The sequence below is a fragment of the Cydia strobilella genome, chromosome 9, assembly GCF_947568885.1.
Source record: "Cydia strobilella chromosome 9, ilCydStro3.1, whole genome shotgun sequence".
Taxonomy (NCBI): domain Eukaryota; kingdom Metazoa; phylum Arthropoda; class Insecta; order Lepidoptera; family Tortricidae; genus Cydia; species Cydia strobilella.
Genome location: NC_086049.1, coordinates 15,533,711 through 15,556,574, shown reverse-complemented (window position 1 = coordinate 15,556,574; position 22,864 = coordinate 15,533,711). Strand labels below are relative to the sequence as shown.

Sequence of the window (22,864 nt, the reverse complement as noted above, 5' to 3'; positions counted from 1 at the left end):
AAAGCTGAACTTCTTTTTTGACGACTTCATAGTTGCACGGCACGAAACCACAAGTGATTTGAAGTAGTTCTAACTCATAGAATACCTAGACGAACGGTATACGGAATAGTCTCCAGCCTAAAAGATAAATTCGTCAGATGTAATGAGCTCAACGAGCGAAAGTGGGATCGAAATAGGCGGCATGCAGCCGACTTATGACCCGAGTAATGAGCACCTTGTTAACAAGATTTTGTCTTTCATCTATTTAGGGCGATCTCAGAATCACGCTAATCGAGGTCACTTTAAATGTGGCCGTCTATTTATTACACCTCTACGCACTTTTAGCGTCTTATTGGCCTGTACTTTTTTGCAGAAGTCACATGAATCTCCACTACAGATTCACAAAAGAATTAGAATATGGCGCCGCCGAGCAATAAAGAATTGCCAAGGCCGTGACCGAGTGCCCGCAGATTTTAAATGCAATGTTTTTCCGGTTGGCGTTCAATGAATGCAAAACTGCAGATTATGCCTTGTCAACTAGGTACTTACGTAATCTACTGTAATTGAAGCATTACATTGAGCCAAGTGTTTTAAAATAACGATTATTAATTTATTATTATTGCCAGGCTGTGTTTCGGGCGGGTGGGGGTAGGGATAACCCATTATTAACGTTTTACAATTAATTTAATTTTTACCCACGATTAATTTATTGCATGTATTGTGTTTAAGAATGCAAATGTGTTTTTATGTGTTGTGTTGCATGTCATGTGCAGTGTCGGAGTGTGAGAGGAAGCGCCGTGCATAACTGATTGTCTTTGTTTTTATTTGTTTGCTACTAAACACTGGCCAAGAGTGTTTACAAGTTTTAGTTGTCTCTGGAGCAGCTTGTCAAAGTTTTTGTCAGTTTGGTGTTGATGCGGCGATTTGGGAAAAAGAAAAAGAATTTGGTTGTCATTTTAGTTTAATGTTTCCTTTCTGTTTTGCTGTTAAATGCTGCTAAGGGCACCAATATTATTTTTCGATTTCCTAAAGTTATCCTCGGTGATGGTGTGCGTGTGTAATCTTCTCTTGCACTCCTTTTATTACTTAAGAGAGGTAAATTTTACATTAAGACACTATTTAATTTAACTGTAATGTATTGAATTAAGAATCCATTTTAACTGCATAGATTATAATTTATTAAAATTAAAAGAAAATGTAAGGCAGCATCGATATTTAAGTAAGTATGTACGAGATCGTTTTATGTTATGAATTAAGTGCAACCGCCGGTTCCGCCGTGCATATAGTTGCATTACTGGCAATCTCAATTTTTTGATGTTTTTTCAACGAAATATTCATGTTATTGTAGTTTACTATTTCATACGATCAAGTCTTATTTAAAATCAGGTTTTAAATAAATCAATTTGGATCTGTTTTCTCTTCAATGGATAAACGCAGCATTATGAAATTATCTATCTTATTCTACACGAACAGTACAACGAGACATGAATTTATCTCTCAGGCTTTTATGAGATTTTGAAGCTAATATTGCATGCCAGTATTGATTAATAAATTTAAGTATAATGGTTAACGTTCCCGGTGTTTTATTTGCAGCTCGCTCCTTCATTCACCTCGGCTGACCGGTACGTTTGACGTTTTTGCACGCATGTTAAATGTATAGGTTGTTACTCCTCCGTACCGACGAGCGATCGCCTCAAGTATCTCTTCAAATACGCGTAGATGCTACGGATCTTGAGGTCATACTTATACCAGTTGTTTAGAGTGGAGCGCTCGGTAAGGTCCTCGGACGTAAGCGACGGCGACGGCAGCCCGCGCGAGCGCGAGGCAATGCCGCGGAACATCCCGCGGCGGAAGGTTTTCCTTGAATGTCACCGCGCGGCGCCGGCGGGCGGTGCAGCTGCAGCGTGGAAATGCTCAAACAAAACCCTACGCCCGCGCCGCGCGGCCGCCTCGCCTCGTGTGCCGTCCTTGTTTACAAACACCGTGAACATAGTCATGTCGTGACATAACTTACGGGCTAGTCTACTAGAATAGTTATCGTGCTTTATCGCTATGGCGGTGTGTGACAAGTGGGTCGCGCTCAAGATAGTGGAGTTTGTGAGTATTCCTATGTCTATAAGTGCAGCTACCGAGTTGGAGATTCGCGTTGAGTTCGATGAAGCGTGAAATGACTATTGTTAAGTCTTCTGACATGTTTACCGTACCTTGTGCAGCCAAGGCTAAATATTATAATAAACCCACAAAAAAAAACTAAAGGTATGGTTCGTAGCAATTTTTCTCTACAATAATCTTAAGTTACTTAAGATAAATTACTTCTGCTGCAGGCAGTACAGTCGGCAACAAAAGTAGCTACCAAAGAGAATATATAGGATAGAGGGGTACTGTCATAGTAAATTTTGTAGTCACAGTAAATTTACTGCCATCTATCGACACACGATTAAAACTAAAAATAAAAAAAATGTATATATATATATATATATATATATATGGATAAATGTTTCTTTTATTTGTATTTATTATTTTTTACAATTTTGATCAATGTCCTTTCACTGATATGTAATTGTTAAATAACAAACGAAACCGTCAACGCCATCTAGCCGAGAATAGGCCAAAGGTTGGTATTGGTGGTAGCGCCATCTATGCGAGAATAAATTGTTCTTGATTTCCGAGGCACGTTTTTTCCTTAGACTGTATTCATTTTATAAGGAGTTACATAGGTCTTTGGTAGCTACTAAGTCCTAAAATTGATCTGCATACGATACGGCTCTATTGAATGAGAGTAAAAGCGTGTGAAGATTCCACAGCCTTTTCTGATGCTGACTATATGCATGAACTCTATTTTTGTAGTAATAAGGTTTAAGAACGTAATATTTTTTGGTGTTTACTAACTTTGCCCTCGGCTGTATAAAAACTTATTTGATATTCATATACAACTTTCTCAGGTTTTATTTATTACGTTTGGGCGTTTCATGTAACATTCTTAATGTAGTAAATGTTCTGTGTATTCTGTGGGTCAATAGTACCACCACGCCTTACCACGAGTTTGGCACTGACATATTCGCTAGCGTGTGCGTAACTTGTTTTCTATGCATCTCGCTCGTAATTGGCATATTAGTGCGAGCGAGATACGCAGACGTTTGCGAATATGTCAGTGTCAAACTCGTGGTAAGGCTACTGTACTAACTTTACGTTTGCATTAAGGACAACTCACAAATAGTAGCAATAACAGTAAGCTTGCAGTTTTAGTTCTTTTTAATTACGCTTAATACTGACTTACAATACGCCATTAAATATAAAACTACTAACTAAAAGCTGCATTGTGTAATCTACCTGCAAGTCAACTGTATAGGCTCTTCGTCTTATTACAAACTAGCTTTTGCCCGCGACTTCGTCTGCGTGAAATTAGTAAGTAGTAGTTTTATTCCCTACTTAAGAAATTATTGATTCCCCATACAAACTTTCACCCCCCTTTTTACATTCTTAAAGGATGATTTCGGGGATAGAAACTATTCTATATCAGTACCCACATTTCAAACTTTCTCTATACTAAATATCATCTAAATCGGTTCAGCGGTTATTGATTCCCCATACAAATTTCCACCCCCATAAAGGATGACTTCTGGGATAAAAACTACCCTATGTCCTTCCCCGGGACTCAAACTATCTCTATACCAAATTTCAACTAAAACGATTCAGCGGTGTAAGCGTGAAGAGGTAACAGACAGACAGACACACACACACACACTCTCATTTATAATATTAGTATGGATATAATGATACTAGGCCTAACAATTCGTAGCCATGTACTTGCATTCTTACTAAGATAATGTCCAAAGTCAACGAACACACATAGGATAAATATGGTCGACCTTCTTACGACACTGTTAGCAAATCGCGTTCGAATAGGTCGTACAAGCGTTTCGAAACTATTTGTAATGCAATTACAATTAATCTCCGACGGGTTATTGGAAAAGTATTTTAATTGAGTAGCCTATTTGGGGAGATATAGCTACGTTTGTTTTGATTCTGTTATCGTTTTTATGACTTGGCAGTTAGTCTAGTTACCCTAGTTTAAAATAGTTATTTACGATAAAAGTGCGGAAAAGAGGAAATTCGAAACGAGTGGCGATAAATTAAAACACGACTGCAGGGAGTGTTTTAAATCGACACGTGTTCCGAATTACCTATTCGCACGTGTATCGTACAACGTTTTACAGTACATATAGCCCTTTAAACTTTCGAAATATGCACGAAAAGTGCTCTTTACGCACTAGGGCGAGAAAGTTGCACCATATGTACTGTAAAATAAATTACCCTCCCATAGAAAATGGACCAGCCAAAATGTATGAAACAGCCAAATGTTTTTTCGCGATTTCGGGGTTGGTCCCATAGTAAAAGTTGCTCAGTATAATCCCAAAATCTCCCTGGTAACGGGAATGCACATATTTTTTGGCCACCCTGTATGGGCCTACGATCAAGATTTTAGTCGAGTAAGGTGTTCAAATAAATGTCATGGCTCATGGGCGTTACCAAGGCGTTACCGGCCCTTGATCAAAGTTAATGCGTAATAGTAGCTACCAATATCATCTCAAGATCATAACATTCTATACTGTTGTGGGTTTTTCCCAGTATGAGAATTTTAATGGGTCGGCAATGCGCATATGCTACGGTAAACGCTTACTTTGAAATTGTATCAGTATTTCTTAGTGTGACACATGAGTATCTCATCAACATCGCTAGGTTAGTTTACCTGCCTAGTTTTGGTCACTAAAGTCCTTAAGTAGATAAGGCAGTAGACGATCAAAAACTTGCGTAAGAATAACGGCGTTAACTTACTGCATGTATTCTAAAGATGTAGACGATTTGTCGCGGTTGAACAGTTAGATTAATTTTGGTACTCTTTTTTTTTTATTTTTTACAAAATACAAATACAAATTCTTTATTTTATAATAATTTTTACATTTTTGTGATACAGGGGATGGAGCCGCCCGGTAAGCAAAACAATGCTTGTGTTGGGAGGCACCGCTCTTCCCTAGGTTTATAAATAATACATTTTTTTTTTACAGTTTTTATAAGCTTGAGGTACCAATGGTACCATAACTAATAACTAAGAAATAGTGGTGATTATACATCCGAGTTTTTTTTTTTTTTTTAACAAAATTTCTAGTTAATAGGCTTTTAACTTAATTCTAAGACAGGCATTATAACACAGGCTTGTGTACGACAGGGGTGTGAATATCAACTGGGACGGGTGTGTGTGTGTGTGTGTGTGAGTGAGAGAGAGAGATTGAGTGTATTCTAGTACTCTGATTTTAGCAGCTTCTCTGTTTCTTCGTAGGTTTTAGCTTTGAGCCATTTAGTGAGATATAATTTACATTCGTGATATGTTTTTGAATGGATATCTAATTCTCTGTTAATTTTATTATAAAGGTAGGACGACTTTGAATTAAACTGAGATCTTGCAAAGTAAGTTCTCGTACGTAAAGAAGCAGTTACATTTATCATTTTTCTTTTGGTTTTATAATTAGGGTTGTAGGGTATCAATTTGTGTTTTTTTAATATTGTTTGCAGAACATATAATTTTCTTACCGATAGAAGATCACTGGTTTGATAAAGTAGTTCAGTAGGATATAATATTTTTTTGAAGTACATCACTTTTATGAGTGCACGTTGAGCTCTTTCCAGATAGATGAAGCGACTTTTCGCTGCACCACCCCAGACCGATATGCAGTACAATAAGACAGATTGCACCAGGGAGATATAGATTTCGTTTAAGATGTTGCGAGGCTTTGTAAGATTTGTTTTACCTGGTGCAATGTGCCTTAGCGACTTAAAGATCCAAAGCAATTTTCTGACTCTACCGATTACTTGGTCAAGGTGAGAATACCAATTTAAATGCTCATCTAGTTGTACACCCAAATATTTTGTTTCAGAGACTTTTTCAATAGTTGGACAGTTACATGTACAAAAATTAGATTGCTGACAAGAGTGAATTTTTAAATCTATTAGAGGAGAAGTCGGCTGTGAGATGCTGAAACAAACATATTTTGTCTTACTTGTGTTTAATGTTAGAAGGTTCATCCTTAACCACTTTGATATGTATGACATTCCGAGTTCAGCTACGACCCTTACCTCTTCCCATGATTTGCCACTAAAAATGATAGCAGTGTCGTCAGCATAAGAGAAGATTTTTGCGCCAGCAATGGTCATATCGCAGAGATCGTTGATATAAACTAAAAATAGAGTCGGACCCAGAACGCTTCCCTGCGGTACGCCATATTTGACATCCTCGTCATCGCTGACACATTCGCCCAATTTAAGGCGTTGCTTTCGGCCATATAAATAATCTTTAAAAAGTAATAGTGGCGTTCCTCTGATACCTTTTCTCTCCAACTTTTGTAAAAGAATGGAAAGAGAGACTGTATCAAAAGCTTTCTTCAGATCTAGGAAGACACCTAGGCACTTGCTGTTTTTATCAAGGTCTTCTACAACTGACGAGGTAAGTGATATTACTGCATCCTCAGTTGATTTTCCGTGTCTGAATCCAAACTGTGACTTAGATAAGAGATTAAATTTGGTTAAATATTTTAGTAATCTGTTGTTTAGTATTTTTTCTAGAATTTTCGAAATCACTGGCAAAACTGAGATAGGTCTGTAGTTACTGATGTCGTCCCTCCTTCCACTCTTGTACACGGGAGTAATAATAGACATTTTAAGCGATTTCGGGAAGGTTCCTAAATTAAAGCAAAGGTTCACTAGGTGAGTTATGATAGGGACTATTTCCTCGGCAACGTATTTAAGAAATTTCGTTGATACATTGTCCCAGCCAGGCGCACTACTTGATTTTAGATTTATGAGTGTAGTGTACACTTCGTCTTCATTTGTAGGTAGTAATACGAATGATCCAGACTGAGATGGCAAATTGCTGCTTTTTATATCACGTCGGTGGCAATCAAGCATACGGCCCGCCTGATGGTAAGCAGTTACCGGAGATATTACACGCGCGTTGCCGACCCTAACACTCCTCTCCCTCGTTGAGCTCTGGCAACCTTACTTACCGGCAGGAACACAACACTATGAGTAGGGTCTAGTGTTATTTGGCTGCGGTTTTCTGTAAGGTGGAGGTACTTCCCCAGTTGGGCTCTGCTTTAGATCTGGAATGACATCCGCTGTCCTGTGCCCTACCACACAAAGCGAGATGTCATTCACAGTGCCCATACCTCTCTTTTGGACGTAGTTTAAGGACATATCCGGGTTCGGACGCAGTTTAAGGACATATCCGGGTCCGGACGCAGGCATATCCGGGTCCGGCCGCAGACATATCCGGGTCCGGACGCAGAGCTGCACCGCTCGAGCTGTTCTATGCTTCCCAGTCACTAGTAGAGTCGGCAACAGACACTTCAATTAATATGCTGTGTTCTTCATAAATCTAATTATTTCTACAAAATGTGTGTATAAATTATAAACACTGCGTAGCCACATCTGCTGACTGTATCTGCAAAGGTATTTTGTTTTGTTGCACGTGCGCCGTCTTGTACGGTTCTAAGGTAAATCGTCGTATGTGTTTATACTAACCGGCATTCATAAGCTATTGTGGAGGCTATAAATCACAAGATACACAGGACCTGTGATTATTGATTAGGTATCTTATTACGGATGACTCGTCGCAGTCCTTGCCGATTGACATAATCTAACCGGTACAGCAAGTGCGCTAGCGTACTAGTAATTATAGGAATTAGTGCGCTTTAGTTTTCCCACAGCACAGCCGCGCCCTTTAGGTCATTGCCTGTAGCTAAGTATAGGTTTTAGCACTGCATTGTATCGTACTTAAGACAATATTAGGTAATGTTTTTACAGTAATATTACTTGTGAGTAGGTACTTTCTTCATCTATATTTTACTCTGGGTATCAAATTTACCACGAGTGTGGCATCGTGGCTTCGAAACTAATGAACCAATTTAAGTGCGGTGTTGTATTAACTTAAAAGGATTGGTGATACACCAGCAATGGTTCTGAAATAGATAAAGTCCGTAAATTGCGCTTTTACAATTTTCTCCAGAGATTTTTGTCAGTCTGATCTTATGCTGTATAAAAACGACTTTAAAATTTGAGGCTGACCATCCATACTAATATTATAAATGCGAAAGTCTGTCTGTCTGTCTGTGTGTTACCTCTTCACGCTTAAACCGCTGAACCGATTTAGTTGAAATTTGGTATACAGATAGTTTAAGTCCCGGGGAAGGACATAGGATACTTTTTATCCCAGAACTCATCCCTCAAGGGGGTGAAAAGGGGGGTGGAAATTTGTATTGGGAATCAATAACCGCTGAACCGATTTAGATGAAACTTGGTATGGGGATAGTTTGAGCTGTGGGAAAAGATATAAAATAACTTTCATCTCCGAAATCATCCCTTAAGGGTGTAAAAAATGGGGTGGAAATGTATAGTGTGGACCAATTTGGGGGTGGAAAAGGATGGATTAAAAAGCAGATTTGTTTAAGAATTAAGGTACCCAAATTACTAATTCCACGCAGACGAAGTCGCGGGCAAAAGCTAGTACTTACAATAAATAAGTACATAAAATTATGCAGGGTCAGATTTAGTTAAGGCCTTAGGTATGTCTTATTCAAAATTACATAGATATTGACTGATGTATTTAAACAGTTGTTCATAAATCATAAATAATTGATTGCAAACCATGGTACATAGTTGTTACAATTACAATTAAATTATAGAAACACATGGCACCCTAAAGAGGGTATTGCAAAATATTCTATGTTTAGTACTGAATTGTATTAAAGCAAGCTAAGATGATCGGGTACAAATGCAACAAATTGCGTTATCAATTGGGACAATCGGAATAGAAAGTCGTAAAACTTAGATACAATTGTAGATTTGCTATCTCAAGATATGGGATCGAATCAATGCCAGATGTTGCTTGTCTAAACTAAACCGAGTAAGTAGGTGTAGGTAGGAATTCGCGTCTCCTCGACCCGCATATTCTCTGGTAGGTCGGCACACGTATCACGCGTATGTGAGATTGATTTTTCAGCGACCTGCAGTTGACTGATACAATTCTTAATTTTTAACCGACTTCAAAAAAAGAGGTTACAGCTGTTACCATAGAAATAAGGATGTTCCGATATGTTTGGCCGTCACCATCTATTTGATACTGACTGTACCTAAGCAGTACATGCACAAGTTAGAAACAGGTCGGGTAGGTATATGCAGGGCACATTAGGTTAGATGGTAGTAGTTATCTAATTATAATTACGTATTTAACTAATGCTTAAGTAGAAATTTAACTGATTTAACGTATTTTTTTTGGAATAAGTTGCAGAGCAGACCTATAGGTCTATATAGGTAGTAGTAGTTATTCTCATACCTGTAATAAGCTCGCTCTCTCCATAAACAAGACATTGGTCTGATATAAAATATTCTAAACCTGGACCTTAAACATACGGAAACCCGATTGCAGCGCCATCTACGTCAATCTTTGCGTGTCTCATTTTTACTTCATATCGAGCAAATCCTTTGGGTATGAGGTATGAGTCGTACAGTAGTTACGTTACAGTACAGCAGCAGTAGATGGTATTTTATGTTATGAGCCCATTAGAATATTCCGCACACGTACCATGTAAGTACGCACATGCGACAAGATGCAGTAACTGTCTGTACGTACTCTTTAAGTGCGTCTTCAATGCCGCTCCCACGGTGGACGACGAAGGACTGGTGGATACGTTCGTGATTGCTGGACCATTGTCACAGGGTTTTAGGTCAAAACGAACGACGCTACCTAAACCACTGATGTGAAGTAGCCATAATGCTTCGCTTTCGTATAATTTTCCGGGCATCATAAAACTAAATACAATAAATACTTAAATTTTCTGCAAAAACCTCTAACGTACTCAGTAGATCAGCGGTTCTCAAACTTTTTTGGCGACGGAACCCTTTCGGAAAGCGAAATATTACGGAGCCCCAAATAAAAAAAAACGTTCGTCACTATTTAACTTGTGGACCAGAGATAGAAGAGCAGGTTATTGATTTGTTTTCGCTTTTTCTCGCGGAGCCCCCACAGAGGCTTTGCGGAGCCCTAGGGGTCAGTGGCGCACACTGAAAATGGCTACAGTAGATAATACAGAAGCATTGGTTCCAAGGGCCGATCCAGCTTTATGGGGGTGTCAACATGGTCATATTCTAGTTATTTTTTCGCAAATAAAACATAGAATAGAAACCTGTTTATTGTAGACCCAGCCCTGGATCCGCCTATGATTGGCTCATATTAACACCTAACCCCTAACCCCATTGAGCATTGGTACATACCTACGAGTAAACTCTGGTAAACCTGTGGTCCAATTTCTAACGTTGATTATTGATGAGATGACGAGCGATAATTTTCGAGCTTAGTTATAGATATTAATGCCTTTTCTATCTATAATAAGTGAGTAATCTGAGTTTACGGTAGCAATTAATTTTCAACAAATCTGAGGGGTGGCCGGGAAAATCAGCAGGAGGCGGCGTAATAATACGCGCACGTCTCGCGCATGTAAGATGCAAGTCTTCAATGCTACTCCCACGGTGGACGATAGACGACGAAGGACTCATGACTGCTGAGCTATTATGTAGGGTTTTAGGTCAACGTATTGGGTGACGCTCAACGCTCAAGTGTCCATAAAGTAATGCGTAATGACGTAGGATCAGCTGTTTGCTGAATAAGGTTTTGGACATTGTTCGCAACGTATTGCAAACATTGTAGGCACATTATTTAAGATACATAACATAACTGTTTTGTCTAAATTTAGTATATATACCTACACAAATTGCTAATCATTTGTACAATTTGTGCACTAAACAATTTAAATCAAAGAAATTTAAAAAATAACTGCGGTTCAGCTTCGCTAGCAATTTTGATAAAGCCAGTACTCCCACAACTGAGACGAATTTAATGACAACGCATAGGTACCTACTTACATTGTAATCTGTCAGTGTAGGCTGATGTAGATCTTGCCAAAGAATTAAACAAACATACATAGATAGATGCGCTCAAAAAGCAACCCTCCTTCGGTAGGTGGTCGGGTAAAACGAAACAAGTATAGGTACTTATTGTTACTGGTAATAGGCCAATACTTGTAAGAGCTGTAGCGATAGTCTTAAATTATACCTATTTAAAAACTTTTTTTTCTAGAACTGGCTGGTTGTGAAGTAAGGAACCAAGATTTTGGGACTAGTACCTATATACTCGTAGTATACCTCCAATAAGGAAGTAGGTACACTAGGTACTTACAATCGATAATTATTTGCGGCGCACTGAAACCTTGTACATAAACCTGGCTGACCGTACACCTCACCTTAGATACCCATTGCCTTATTAATTAGGCACTTCAAGATATACAGACCTACGTATCGCGATCATCATAGGTAATTAAGTTCAATAAAAACATTAACATTCCATTGGAACTTATAAAAGGTAAGTTTTTCTTATATAAGATAGGTAAGTACCGACTTCTTTTTATCCATCTAACATGGGTGTGGGTTGTCAGTTTCTAAACTTGTTTAACGCTATTGGTGATGGTATGCCGAACGGTAAGCGTCGTATCGTTGCGTCATATGTTTCGACACAGCGTGTGGATTCAGAGTTGACACCGTGTTTAGCATATCAGTGAATTTTCTTTTGGAAACGAAGCAGTGTAGCGTGAAACAGCGTTAAAACAACCTATTACATGGCTCTGAGTAAATACTATTAGAGACAAGTAATAATACAGACTGACCATCTGTATACGAAGCAACATTTTCACTTTAATCTTGGAGCATTTAATTGGTAATAGATTATAGTTTTGTAAATCTTACATGGCGAGACTCTATGACCTCCGCCTTATGGGTGACATAAGGCCAACTAGAGAGTTCATTGAGATCGTTAACTTAAAATATATGAGCGGGAGTTCAAAGTATAATGCGGCACTTATGAAACTGAAACCTAACGTAAACGTAACGTATATATTACAACTACGATGACGAACGAAACCCTATGTGGAGTCTGTATTATTGACAAGTCTCTGATACTAAGTGTTTAAAGTAGGCCTGTAGGTACCTCCTGCACTGGAGCAAAAGTAACGCCTACTTGCGCTCTTACTCGCTGATTTAGGAGCAAGGACATTTTAGCATCTGGTAATGGGTCCCTTTTTTGCGCATTAAGGACATGGGTGTACCTACAGTAGGTTTTCACGTTCACACAGAATGTCAAAACCACTTTAGTAGAACTAACTGACACTTTAACCTAGGGCCTAGGTCCTAGGCGGTAGTGACTCATGCCCGAGCGAGAAGAGGTCGTATGGGTTCTAACTACGGTAGGCATATTTTATTAGAGTTAGCAAGCTTAGAAATAAATAAGAATCAAAATTCGTATCTAACGCTAGTCATCAAAAGCACTTGTTGCTTTTATTGTAGCTTTCACTTTCTAGTAAGAAATGTAACTTTGATATGGTCGAAACGAATAATACGGAATGGATATCCCAGTTCTCTTCTAATACTGATATGACAGGAATAAGTCAAAATTAAATAGTGTAGGTACCTATTATAGGTACTATCATAAGTAGAGTGTTTCAATTATTTATAAAAGAATAACACTATTATTTAACTGTACAGATATTTTGCGTGGCGTGCCTCGTTTACAAGCGCGTGTCACAAGACGACGAGGTGCGGCTGTCCCTATTGCTTCAGAAGTATTCCAGGGAATGGTCGCTACTCACCTCCGTGACTTGGGACTCGGTTGGCGGTGCCTTCGCCGACGCCGTTTATGGAGGTAATATTGATCTACAGCTGTACAAGCAATAGTTTGACAGAGACAGATATATTTAGAAGACAGTGTGCGTGGCGTGCCTGGTGTGCAAGCGCGTGCTGATGTACAAGACGACGAGGTGCTGTCCCTACTGCTTCAGAAGTGGGAATGGTCGTTACTCACCTCCGTGACCTGGGAATCGGTCGGCGGGGCCTTCGCCGACGCCGTTTAAGGAGGTAAAGACCCACACTATTGTCTTAAACGCCAACGTTGCTTCTAGCAGCAGCCATAGAGTTGACTAGACGCCGTCGCTCGGGAGGCGCTAGTGTGGGTGGCCCTAATACTCATCTTCTTTCTTTATGTAATACCTACCTACATCGATAAGATAATCATTTCATTACATTGTTGAAAGTTACTAATTATTAAATTAGCGCTGCTAAATCTAATTAAAGAAAGTATTAGTAACCGAAATTCTGTTCCGCATTTTCTCTAATGCAATCGTTAGTAGTTAGTTAGTGGATAATAGGATAATTACATAATGTCAGTCGATGTCGATGATACAATTAATAATGCAACTTAATCAACATCATCGTAACAGTTATATCCGATTAGCCTCGGTCTACCCTACTATATTTGTGTTGGATTTGAAACATCAGGACACAAAAATGGTAAAGAAAATTACATACTTAAAATACCGTAATGGCGATGGCGCCTCTGTGCCTTAATTGTCTACGTCGTTACCTATCATTAATTGCAATGACTTCTTCGGGCCTAGAGCGAAGAGCGTAATGGCCTGTTACATAAAGAAAGCGGAAATCGACCTTTGAAAATACATGCTTAGTAGGTACCTGGGTGCGTAGCCAACATGCCAATCGTTTAGGCTCCGTAGCGAACGAAACGCACTAATTGGGAAGACTGTCACTGTCGCAGTAATCAAGAGTGATAAAGAGACGAAGCTTTTCGTTGTCGTAGCGCAAGCGATTGTCACCTCGGCTAGGCACCCTGATGTATTAAGTAGGTAAATGGCTTATGGTAGGAGATTAAATTTTTCGGAAAATTCCTTACAACATAATATTATAATATTCATAATATTATTTTATTAATGTTCGTTTATTATAATATTAGTCATTTGTCTCGAAGCTTCCTAAACATGTCTGACTAGGTATATGACTTTATCTGGTCATTAAAGATGACCTAGAGTTCTTGATAACTACGTTTGTGACATCATCAAATTGTTGCAATTAGGCGATTAATTGCTTAGCTATATAGTAGATGAAACCCAAATTATACAAATTCTAAAGTGTGGTTATGTTTTTGTTTTTAGGGTACGTGATTATTACCTTCGGGTTGCTGATAGCGCGAATCTTTCAAGAGATCCCGAGAGGCAGGCGGATACTGGAGGGCTTCTTCCTTGGATTTGGAATGCTGTTCTTCCTCGTTTTAGGTAACAATTCGTCGTTTCTTTTATGAATCATTTGAAGACGAGTCACATTTCCCATTTCGCAAGTGCAATCTAATTTGAACCTTAAACCGAAATGCTAAAGTTGAAATTATATTGGCGCGTGGTCGATAAATCGTACTATACCTGGAAAAGGGTTATTTTTTTTGTATAGATACACAACACCATACAACAGAATTACTCCCATCCTACTAAAACCTGCTTAGTAAATATATACCTGTATTAAAGTGCGCCTGCGTGTATAAATAAGGTCTTGCAGGTCATGACTTAAGCTCGATTTGTCTTGCAGGTGGTCTAGAGCTCGCATCTCTAGACGAAGTCCCCCACAAGCTGTACGTGAACGGCGCCGTGCTGGGCAGCCTGTCCCTCATCGTCGCCGCCCTCTTCCTCATCGACCTCCTGGCTCCGAGGGTCTACACCGCCGCCCACCACTCGCAGACCGACCCCGTCTCCTCGCCCAAGTCTGACAAGAAGGTAACCATACTCTCACAGCCGAAGAACAATGCTGTATCACAGACAAATGGTAACGGGGTAATAAGTAATGGCAAACAGAATGGCCACATTACTACAGACACACCGAAGGATAAGAATAGACCGAAGGATCTAGATTTGACGCAAACCAAAATAGATAAAACTGACAGTCCTAGCTTGTTTGACTCCCCCAGCCCCGGCTACACGAAGTTCGATGATAACATAGAGCCGCATTTAGAACAGTCGAAATTCGGATCGCTTCGCAGCGGTCTCGAGGCAGGGAACTATGTCCGCCTATCGGACCCCATGACCGAGCATGACAAACTCCACTACGAGCGCGAGCTCGCCAAATTCAACGAAAGATACTTTAAAGATTACCTGGACAATTTCGCTGGAACGTTACAATGTAAAGCGGGCTATCTTCCGGAGTTGCAATCGCCTAAATTCGCTAAAGTTCAAACTGGACGATTAAGGAGCTTGTACGATGAAGTGTCGCCGAATTACGAAAAGGCTCGGCAGAAGTCTCCGACCAGAGCGAAGACCGTGCCGAGCCCCACCATGCAGCAGTTAGAAGACTACTTGAAAGGATCCAACAAGTCGTCGAGAAGGTCGGAGACTCCCGCCTTGTTCCCCATGGAGCCCATAGAAGAGAGAGACAGGGAGGGTGTAGACCTGACGGACCGTGCGTCGGGGACGCCCACAGATCCTGGCTACGTGCAGTACACGGCCGGCAAGTGGCCGGACAAGCGGGAGATTCGCACGCCCCGACACAGCCCCAAGTAACCACCAAAGTCTAACATAATAAATGCTCTATTAGGACGAAGATGAGAAGTTACCAAGTTAGTTGTTGACCAGATTTTCTAGCAAGAATGGGTTTGCTACTTCCGCAGAGCTCGAGCTGCCTTTGATGTGTTTATTTTAATGTGTTCTTTTGTGCAGAGCGTTCTATAATAAATCATGTGACGGGAACTCCGGTACGCGACAAGCGTTCAGTATTATTGTGAACATTGACTATTGTTGTGTTCAGTGTGTGAAATAATTATAAATAGCCATTAATATGTAGATAAACAGTAGGTAGGTACTAATAAATTTTGTATGACGATGGACGTAATAAACTAATTTTACACGGTGTTTGTTTTTTGTCGTGGGAACTTTGCAGTTTTTCCTCTAGAATTATTGTAGGCGTTAGACAAAATTAAACTTTAATCAAGATAAGTATACCAATTGTATGGGCCTTTTAAGTTGAGGAAGTTCGTTGCTCCGGCACTAAGTGGAAGATTAGAGTTAATTTCAAAATAATGAGGTTGGGACAAAGCATTCCACAAAAGTCCGACAAACAACTGACTGTGATTTGAGTCATTTCATTTGTCATGTGTTCTCGCTGCTACCGGTCGTGTAAAAACGGCAATTAAATAGGTATGGTTTTTCCACTAGCATAAAATATGATTTATCTTTGATAGGATAATTTAGAGCTTGAGATCTACGTTAATTTAATCTAAGTTACTAAAAACCTAACGATGCCCCTTGCGTGCGTAAAAAACCGCATTCAAATCGGCTCATGTTTTTGGGAGCTATAATGCCACAGACGCACAGTGATTCACAAATAGGTACATACATTAAAGATAGCTCGATAGAAAATCGAAAATACAACAAAATCAACAAATCGACCTCGGAATATAATAATATCTGCTTAAACCCGGTAGTTAAACCATGATTGCATTAATTTTAACTTTGAGTTCCCAACAATTAAGTACTTATATTGTTATTTAAATAGTTGTCACACAAAAACTTCCTCCTTATTCATGTCCACTCAGAACAAGACCTTCAGTAGTAAAGCCCACACTTTGTTTGCTACAGTTAGTGAATGAATTTCGCAACGTTACTAGTGTTACTACGCTAAACGCTACGCTAATACAATGGACCGCCAAATGATCAACGAATTCCGTTTATGTGCGTGTTGCAACACCAAGTAGCCTTTGAACTTTGTTCAAGAGCAATTGGTACTGACATGTTAGGTACTTGATCATGGGCTCTAACCGCGAAAATCGAAGTACGCAAATTGCGGGCATCTTTCCCAGTCACTCTAATTATGCCTTCATTGGAGTAAAAGGGAAAGATCCCCGCAATTTGGGAGTTTCAGTTTTCGCGGTAACCCCCCAGGGCACAAACCACTGATGGAGTTTTAACAGAGGTCAACTATCCGGGTTTCTAAACGTACACCTAGGTGCAAAACTAAAAAATGAAAATATATAAAAACATCAAAAAAATTCTATATGGATAAATGATTTTTAGGGTTCCATACCCAAAGGGTAAAAACGGGACCCTATTACTAAGACTCCGCTGTCCGTCCGTCTGTCATGCACCAGGCTGTGTCTCATGAACCGTGATAGCTAGACAGTTGAAATTTTCACAGATGATGTATTTCTGTTGCCGCTATAACAAAAAATACTAAAAACAAAATAAAATAAATATTTGAACCCTTTATCCCATACAACAAACGTGATTTTTTTGCCGTTTTTTGCGTAATGGTACGGAACCCTGTACCTGTTCTTTCACATGTGATAAAATTTGTTAAATATCAACGCCATCTAACCGAGCCGAGTATAGGCCAAAGGTGTGGCGCCATCTATTCGAGAATGACTTTCTTGATTTCCGAGGCACGCTTTTTCCTCAGACTATTCCCCGTTTATTTTTACCCGATGACTCCGTAGAGTTACGTATGTCTTTGGTAGGTAGACTTAAGCACATATCTCTTGTCACCTATTGGGTAGGTAGTCGATCATCCTGCAATATACAAAAATGACAGATCGGTCGTACAAATTGTGGGTAGCGTAACTAATTAATATCAGGCGATCTACTAGCATGAGTTGCGTTCTCGCGCGCGAGTCCATGTTCTAAGTCGCGCTAGACGTAAGGACTTATGGAGTCGCGCGCGAGAAGGCAACATGCTACAACATTAGATTTCCCAATATTTGACACCTTTTCAATAATGACGCCCTATTTGTCACCTTCCTTGCTATGAATTAAGTGTTTCGTCACTTTTGTAACTTGTTTAATTTTCGTAAACTGATGATTGAGCATTGCATCGCATATTCATGAGAATGTCGTCACTCAAAAGGTTTAAATCAGGTTATTTGTTTTTCTAATAGGTAGATTTTTTTATACCACGTCGGTGGCAAACAAGCATGCTCGCCTGATGGTAAGCAGTCACCATAGCCTATGGGCGCCTGTAACACCATAGATATTGCATTTATTTATTTTCTATTTAATATAACTACTGTACCTACATACTTACGTAAACGTTACAAAGTCTTCTTAATTTATTTTCGTCAAACGTTTGTAATATTTAGATACTCAGCTGTTATATATTTCCTAACAGTCAGTCCTCTACGTAAATATTATGACACACATCGGCTCACCGTATTTTATGCTAACAGCGTATTATTGCGACACTGTTGTCACAGTACAGCTACAATAATAACAATGTCTGAGAATGCCCTTATAAGTTATAAAGGTCTCTAAGACACAACTTACTTATTTAAGGGTGGTATTCCGTCCAATTTCTTTGTACAATGTGCATCGTCTCACTCTCTCATTAAGCAAAATGTGAGACGCAAATACACATTGGACCAAGATATTACACAGATGGAATACCATCCTCAGCTACATTTGCGAACCTAAAATCAAGGATTCACTGGAATCCCGCGACAAGTAGACAGCTGCTTTGATATATTCACACTGCGCGACATCTAAGAGGGTTTTCACATTGTCCGATCCGATATCGGAGGTAGGATACTACATCCGCGTAGTCAGCCTGCGGGGCGCGCCCGGGCGCCGTCTTTAGCGGTCACGCACACCACACTACACAAGCATCATGCCTACACAGTACACACACGTACACAAACAAATATTATCGGTCCGACAGCTGACGGGGGGCTCCGACATGGCTGAATTTATCGGAAGCGCCTTTCCGATATCGTATATCGGAAGGTGCCTATGACAAAAACAGCTTCAGGAGAGTGCCATTGGCATTAAGTCCGCCTTTTTTGCGTTATTTGTCGTTTATTAGTCATAATGATTCATTAAATGCATAAATAAATACAGAGAAACGCATACATCTTACATCATCATTCGCTTGCCCTTGTCCCATTCACTTGGGGTCGGCGCAGCATGTCTTTTTCTTCCATACATCTCTGTCACCCGTCATCTCATCATTCACTTGCGTTAGTTTCATATCATCTTTCACACAGTCCATCCACCTTTTCCTCGGTTTTCCTCTCCTCGTACTTCCCTCCACATTCATTCTTAATACCTTTCTCGTCACATGACTTTCATCCCTCCGCATCACATGCCCGTACCATGCTAGGCGATTTGCCCTTACTTTTTCTGTTATGGGTGCAACTTTCAGGCTTCCTCTTATATACTCATTCCTTATCCTATCCATTCTCGTCACGCCACACATCCACCTTAACATTCTCATCTCCGCTACATGCAATCTCTTTTCATCCTTCACCTTTAGGGCCCAACACTCTGATCCATACATGACGACAGGTCTTATGATCGTTTTATAAATTTTACCCTTCAACCGAAGGGGCATACGGGCGTCACAAATGGTTCCCGTAACCTGTCGCCATTTCATCCATCCTGTGCTAATCCGGTTTTTCACGTCGCGGTCAATATCGCCATCGCACTGTACGAGCGAACCGAGGTACTTGAAGTCGGAGCAGACCGGCAATGTAACGCTATCGAGTTCTATGGCAGCAAAACTGGAGAGACCGCCAAAATCGCAGAACATGTGTTCTGTTTTAGATCTGCTGATCTTTAGGCCAACATTCTCCAATTTTTGCCGCCATTTCTCAAGTCTGCTCTGCACCTCTAGTTCGTTTTCACCTACAAGCACAATGTCATCAGCAAACAGCATACACCAAGGTACACATACATCTTACATTTTACTTAATTTTACTTAATTCCGACATTCGATATCGGATCGGACAATGTGAAAACGCTCTAACGGCAGAGCAACAGGTGCGGTAGCGACTTCAGGCCGTTCCATCGGTTTGCCGCTGTCTCTGTCACATTTCGCAAGAAAGAACGAGAAAGATCATGCGCGCCAAGGGTCAATTTTGATCGAATTTTGTCGATTTTTATTTATTTTAAAAACGTTACCCTACAATATCGAAATTCGAAAGCTATGAAATTATTATTTAAGTTAAGATTGTTTTTTCTTCTTTTTTTGTTTATAGTATCACATAATAAATAACCGAGTAAAGTTGGATTAAAAGTCCGAGTTAGAGGTTACTTTGGGAATTAATTGTATCGAGCGAAGTGTCATAATTCGTGTATCGGAAGCTATGTTATTAAAGATAATATAGTCAAGAACTACATATATTTTTTTCACGTCTACGAATATCAACGACTCTTAGAAAAACAGGATCATATAAGGAGATTTTTCGCCTTCTGGCTCAGGGAACCGCCTTCATAAAAGGAATGGGCCTTTCGTAAAGCCTTAAAAAGCGCAAGGTAAATAGTAGGTAGGCAGGTAGGTATACGTCTTCGCTATTGCTTGTCAAGTTGTCATACAAAGCTTACCTTAGTATTCAGTATTCATTTATTTCTTGCTTCCATGGTACATTTTTGCTTATTCAAATATTTATTTTTAACCTCGCCTGTACATTTTAGTCATCGTCAGTTAATGTAACAATGCCACGGCAGCTTGAATACATGGAAATGTCAAATGATAATACAAAAATGTCCAGACTTTTCAGGCTGTTCGTACAAAGGTGTGACCTAGACCCAATTGGTAAGTACCTATGGTATTGCGGAATTTTCACTTGCGAAACTCGGACTGTGGAAAGAGCTTCCGTCCGGGTTTTCTTCAGATAAATTTATAATATATAGGTATATTCGAGAGTATAAGGATTGTTTCTCGAAAAACAGTTATAAATGGACAACGCCCGCATGTGACACCCCTGATGTTGCAGTCCATAATAGGCTGCAGTAACTGCATACGTTTGTTTTTCACATACTTAATAGTATTAAAAGGTAAAGGTACCTATGACTCGTTACTATGACGAGTCACTCGTAGTCGCTAAATGTTTTCGTCCCTATCGTTCAGCGGCGGCAATCAAGAGACGAAGACAATGGGGATTGTGTGAATGTGACCCCAAAATGACTCGGAATTTCCGACTAAACACTAAACATCCTAACCACGGAGTAGATCCTACCAGTACCCACGTAGCAAAAAGTTTATTGATGTATTTAGGGATGTAGTCGTAAAAAAAAAAAAGTTTGCTGCGTGTAATAGTTGGTTGTAAATGCCATCAGACCATCACCACCAGGTGCTCACAAATATCTGAACACGCCTCTATTGTCAAGGCGCTAGTTGAGTGCGTGTTTAGATGTTTTTGAGCACCTCGGCCGCATCGATATATCTGATGGCGACTGTAACTACATAGCGCTGTCACATACTTTATGCCGAAGTTCTGGTTTTCAAAAGTTGGCGTTTGACAATTCAGGGTTCCTAGCCATGGAGACTATATAAAGGAGCCAAATCTCTATGTATGAAAAGTGTCCATCAAAAAACAGTAATTAGGCGGCGCCACCATACACCGAAATACTACCAAAAACAACCGTCGGGTTATTTGTTGGTTCATGTTATACTCGTGTCCCAGAGCCTAACTAGCGCCACCGGAGAGATTAGGAACTATTATTTAAAGCTGAAAGCGGTCACTTTTGCAACAATTCTGTTATAAGAGATTGGCATCCTTTCTATACCATCCATATTCCTAGCCTCTTAGCCTAACGATACGCTAAAGGGGCCCACTGACTATCAGTCCGCCGGACGATATTGACCTGTCAGTTGTTCGGAACTGTGAAATTCTTGTTCTAACTTACAGGCCGATATCGTCCGCCGGACTGATAATCAGTGGGCCCCTTAACTCTGTCGCAGTAATATGGAAGTGTGACGTTTCATTCGCTACGGCGCAAACGATTGGCATCTTGGCTAGGCCCTCAGATACCACAAAACATTTCGCATAGTATAGAGCCATTTCAAACTCGGGGACACGATTTTTTCTTAGACTATCTCTTCTGCCCTCAACAATTCCTTGCACATAGTTAGACATTTGTTGATTTACTGTGCGACTCGTTGCGCCTCGTTTGGGTCCTAACCAAGGTTAATGTGTTCATGTTATGTGTGAATTATAAAACAGATGCAATAAATGTGTCATAATTGTATAACATTTGCATAGCATGGCGCTTGCACTACGTGTTTGCGATTGTTATTGAGGACAAGATCGAGGCTAGCTTGACTGCTTTGATACCTATTCAATTTAATGCAGATTTCCCACTCATTTTGTTTTAATTCACATCGATTTTGTGTTCTTGCTAACCTTTGTTAATCATTTGAAAAATAATTAAATAGTACCTACAGTCTAATTTTCCCATAAAAAATAATGGCCAGAAGATCAGATTGACTGAGCTGAAAACTGTTCTGATAGTTATCCACGTGTGGAGCGAAATTTCGATGACGTCGCTGAAAATACATGAGCAGAAAATACAGTGCCAAAAATATGTATATTAAGATAGGTAGTGTGTACATATTTTTTTGCACTTTGTTATTGGCGTTATTTAACAAGTACCTCGACTGTACGAGTTTTAGTGTATTCCCATTGGTTCCCACCGGGCACATATGGGCATATGCTTTTTTAAATGTAAATGCTTGATTTGTTGATGAAAATACAAAACTTACTATATGTATGCCTTTAACATTTGAGGAGTTCCCTCGATTCCTCATGGACCCCATCATCAGAACTGCGTTTTGACAAAAACGGGACCAATCAGTATGTATATACTTACAATCAAAAAAGAATTTTCAAAATCGGTCTAGAAATGACGGAGTTATGGAGTACCTAACATAAAAAAAACCGAATTGAGAACCTCCTCCTTTTGAAATCTTGAAGTCGGTTAATTAAACCGGGTCACTCACGTTTATACAGTCGATGATTGCTCGACATGTCTATGAAAATGCTGCTCGTTATGAATGAATGAAGCGAAACACGTCGAGCAATCATCGACTGTATAAACATGAGTGACCCGGTTTAATTTGACTATGACTCACCTATGAAGTATATATATAGTAGGTATATTTCCCATAACTGCGACTAGGCGAGGCATATAAT

General features: G+C 39.8%; 1 protein-coding gene across 1 annotated transcript; it reads left to right on the top strand.

Annotated features, from left to right (window-relative positions):
• The first annotated feature begins 1,914 nt into the window (after nucleotides 1-1,914).
• LOC134744363 (uncharacterized) lies at nucleotides 1,915-15,814 on the top strand. Its single transcript, XM_063678143.1, has 4 exons — nucleotides 1,915-2,076; nucleotides 12,622-12,778; nucleotides 14,079-14,198; nucleotides 14,503-15,814. Exons 1-4 carry the CDS (start codon nucleotides 2,032-2,034, stop codon nucleotides 15,465-15,467), a joined length of 1,287 nt encoding a protein of 428 aa, XP_063534213.1. The 5' UTR covers nucleotides 1,915-2,031; the 3' UTR covers nucleotides 15,468-15,814.
• The last annotated feature ends 7,050 nt before the right edge of the window (nucleotides 15,815-22,864 follow it).

Coding starts and splice junctions, on each gene's coding strand:
- LOC134744363 (XM_063678143.1), top strand. CDS start 2,032: ATGGCGGTGTGTGACAAGTGGGTCGCGCTCAAGATAGTGGAGTTT. Junction 2,077..12,621: donor CGCTCAAGATAGTGGAGTTT/GTGAGTATTCCT, acceptor TTAACTGTACAG/ATATTTTGCGTGGCGTGCCT. Junction 12,779..14,078: donor CGCCGACGCCGTTTATGGAG/GTAATATTGATC, acceptor TTTTGTTTTTAG/GGTACGTGATTATTACCTTC.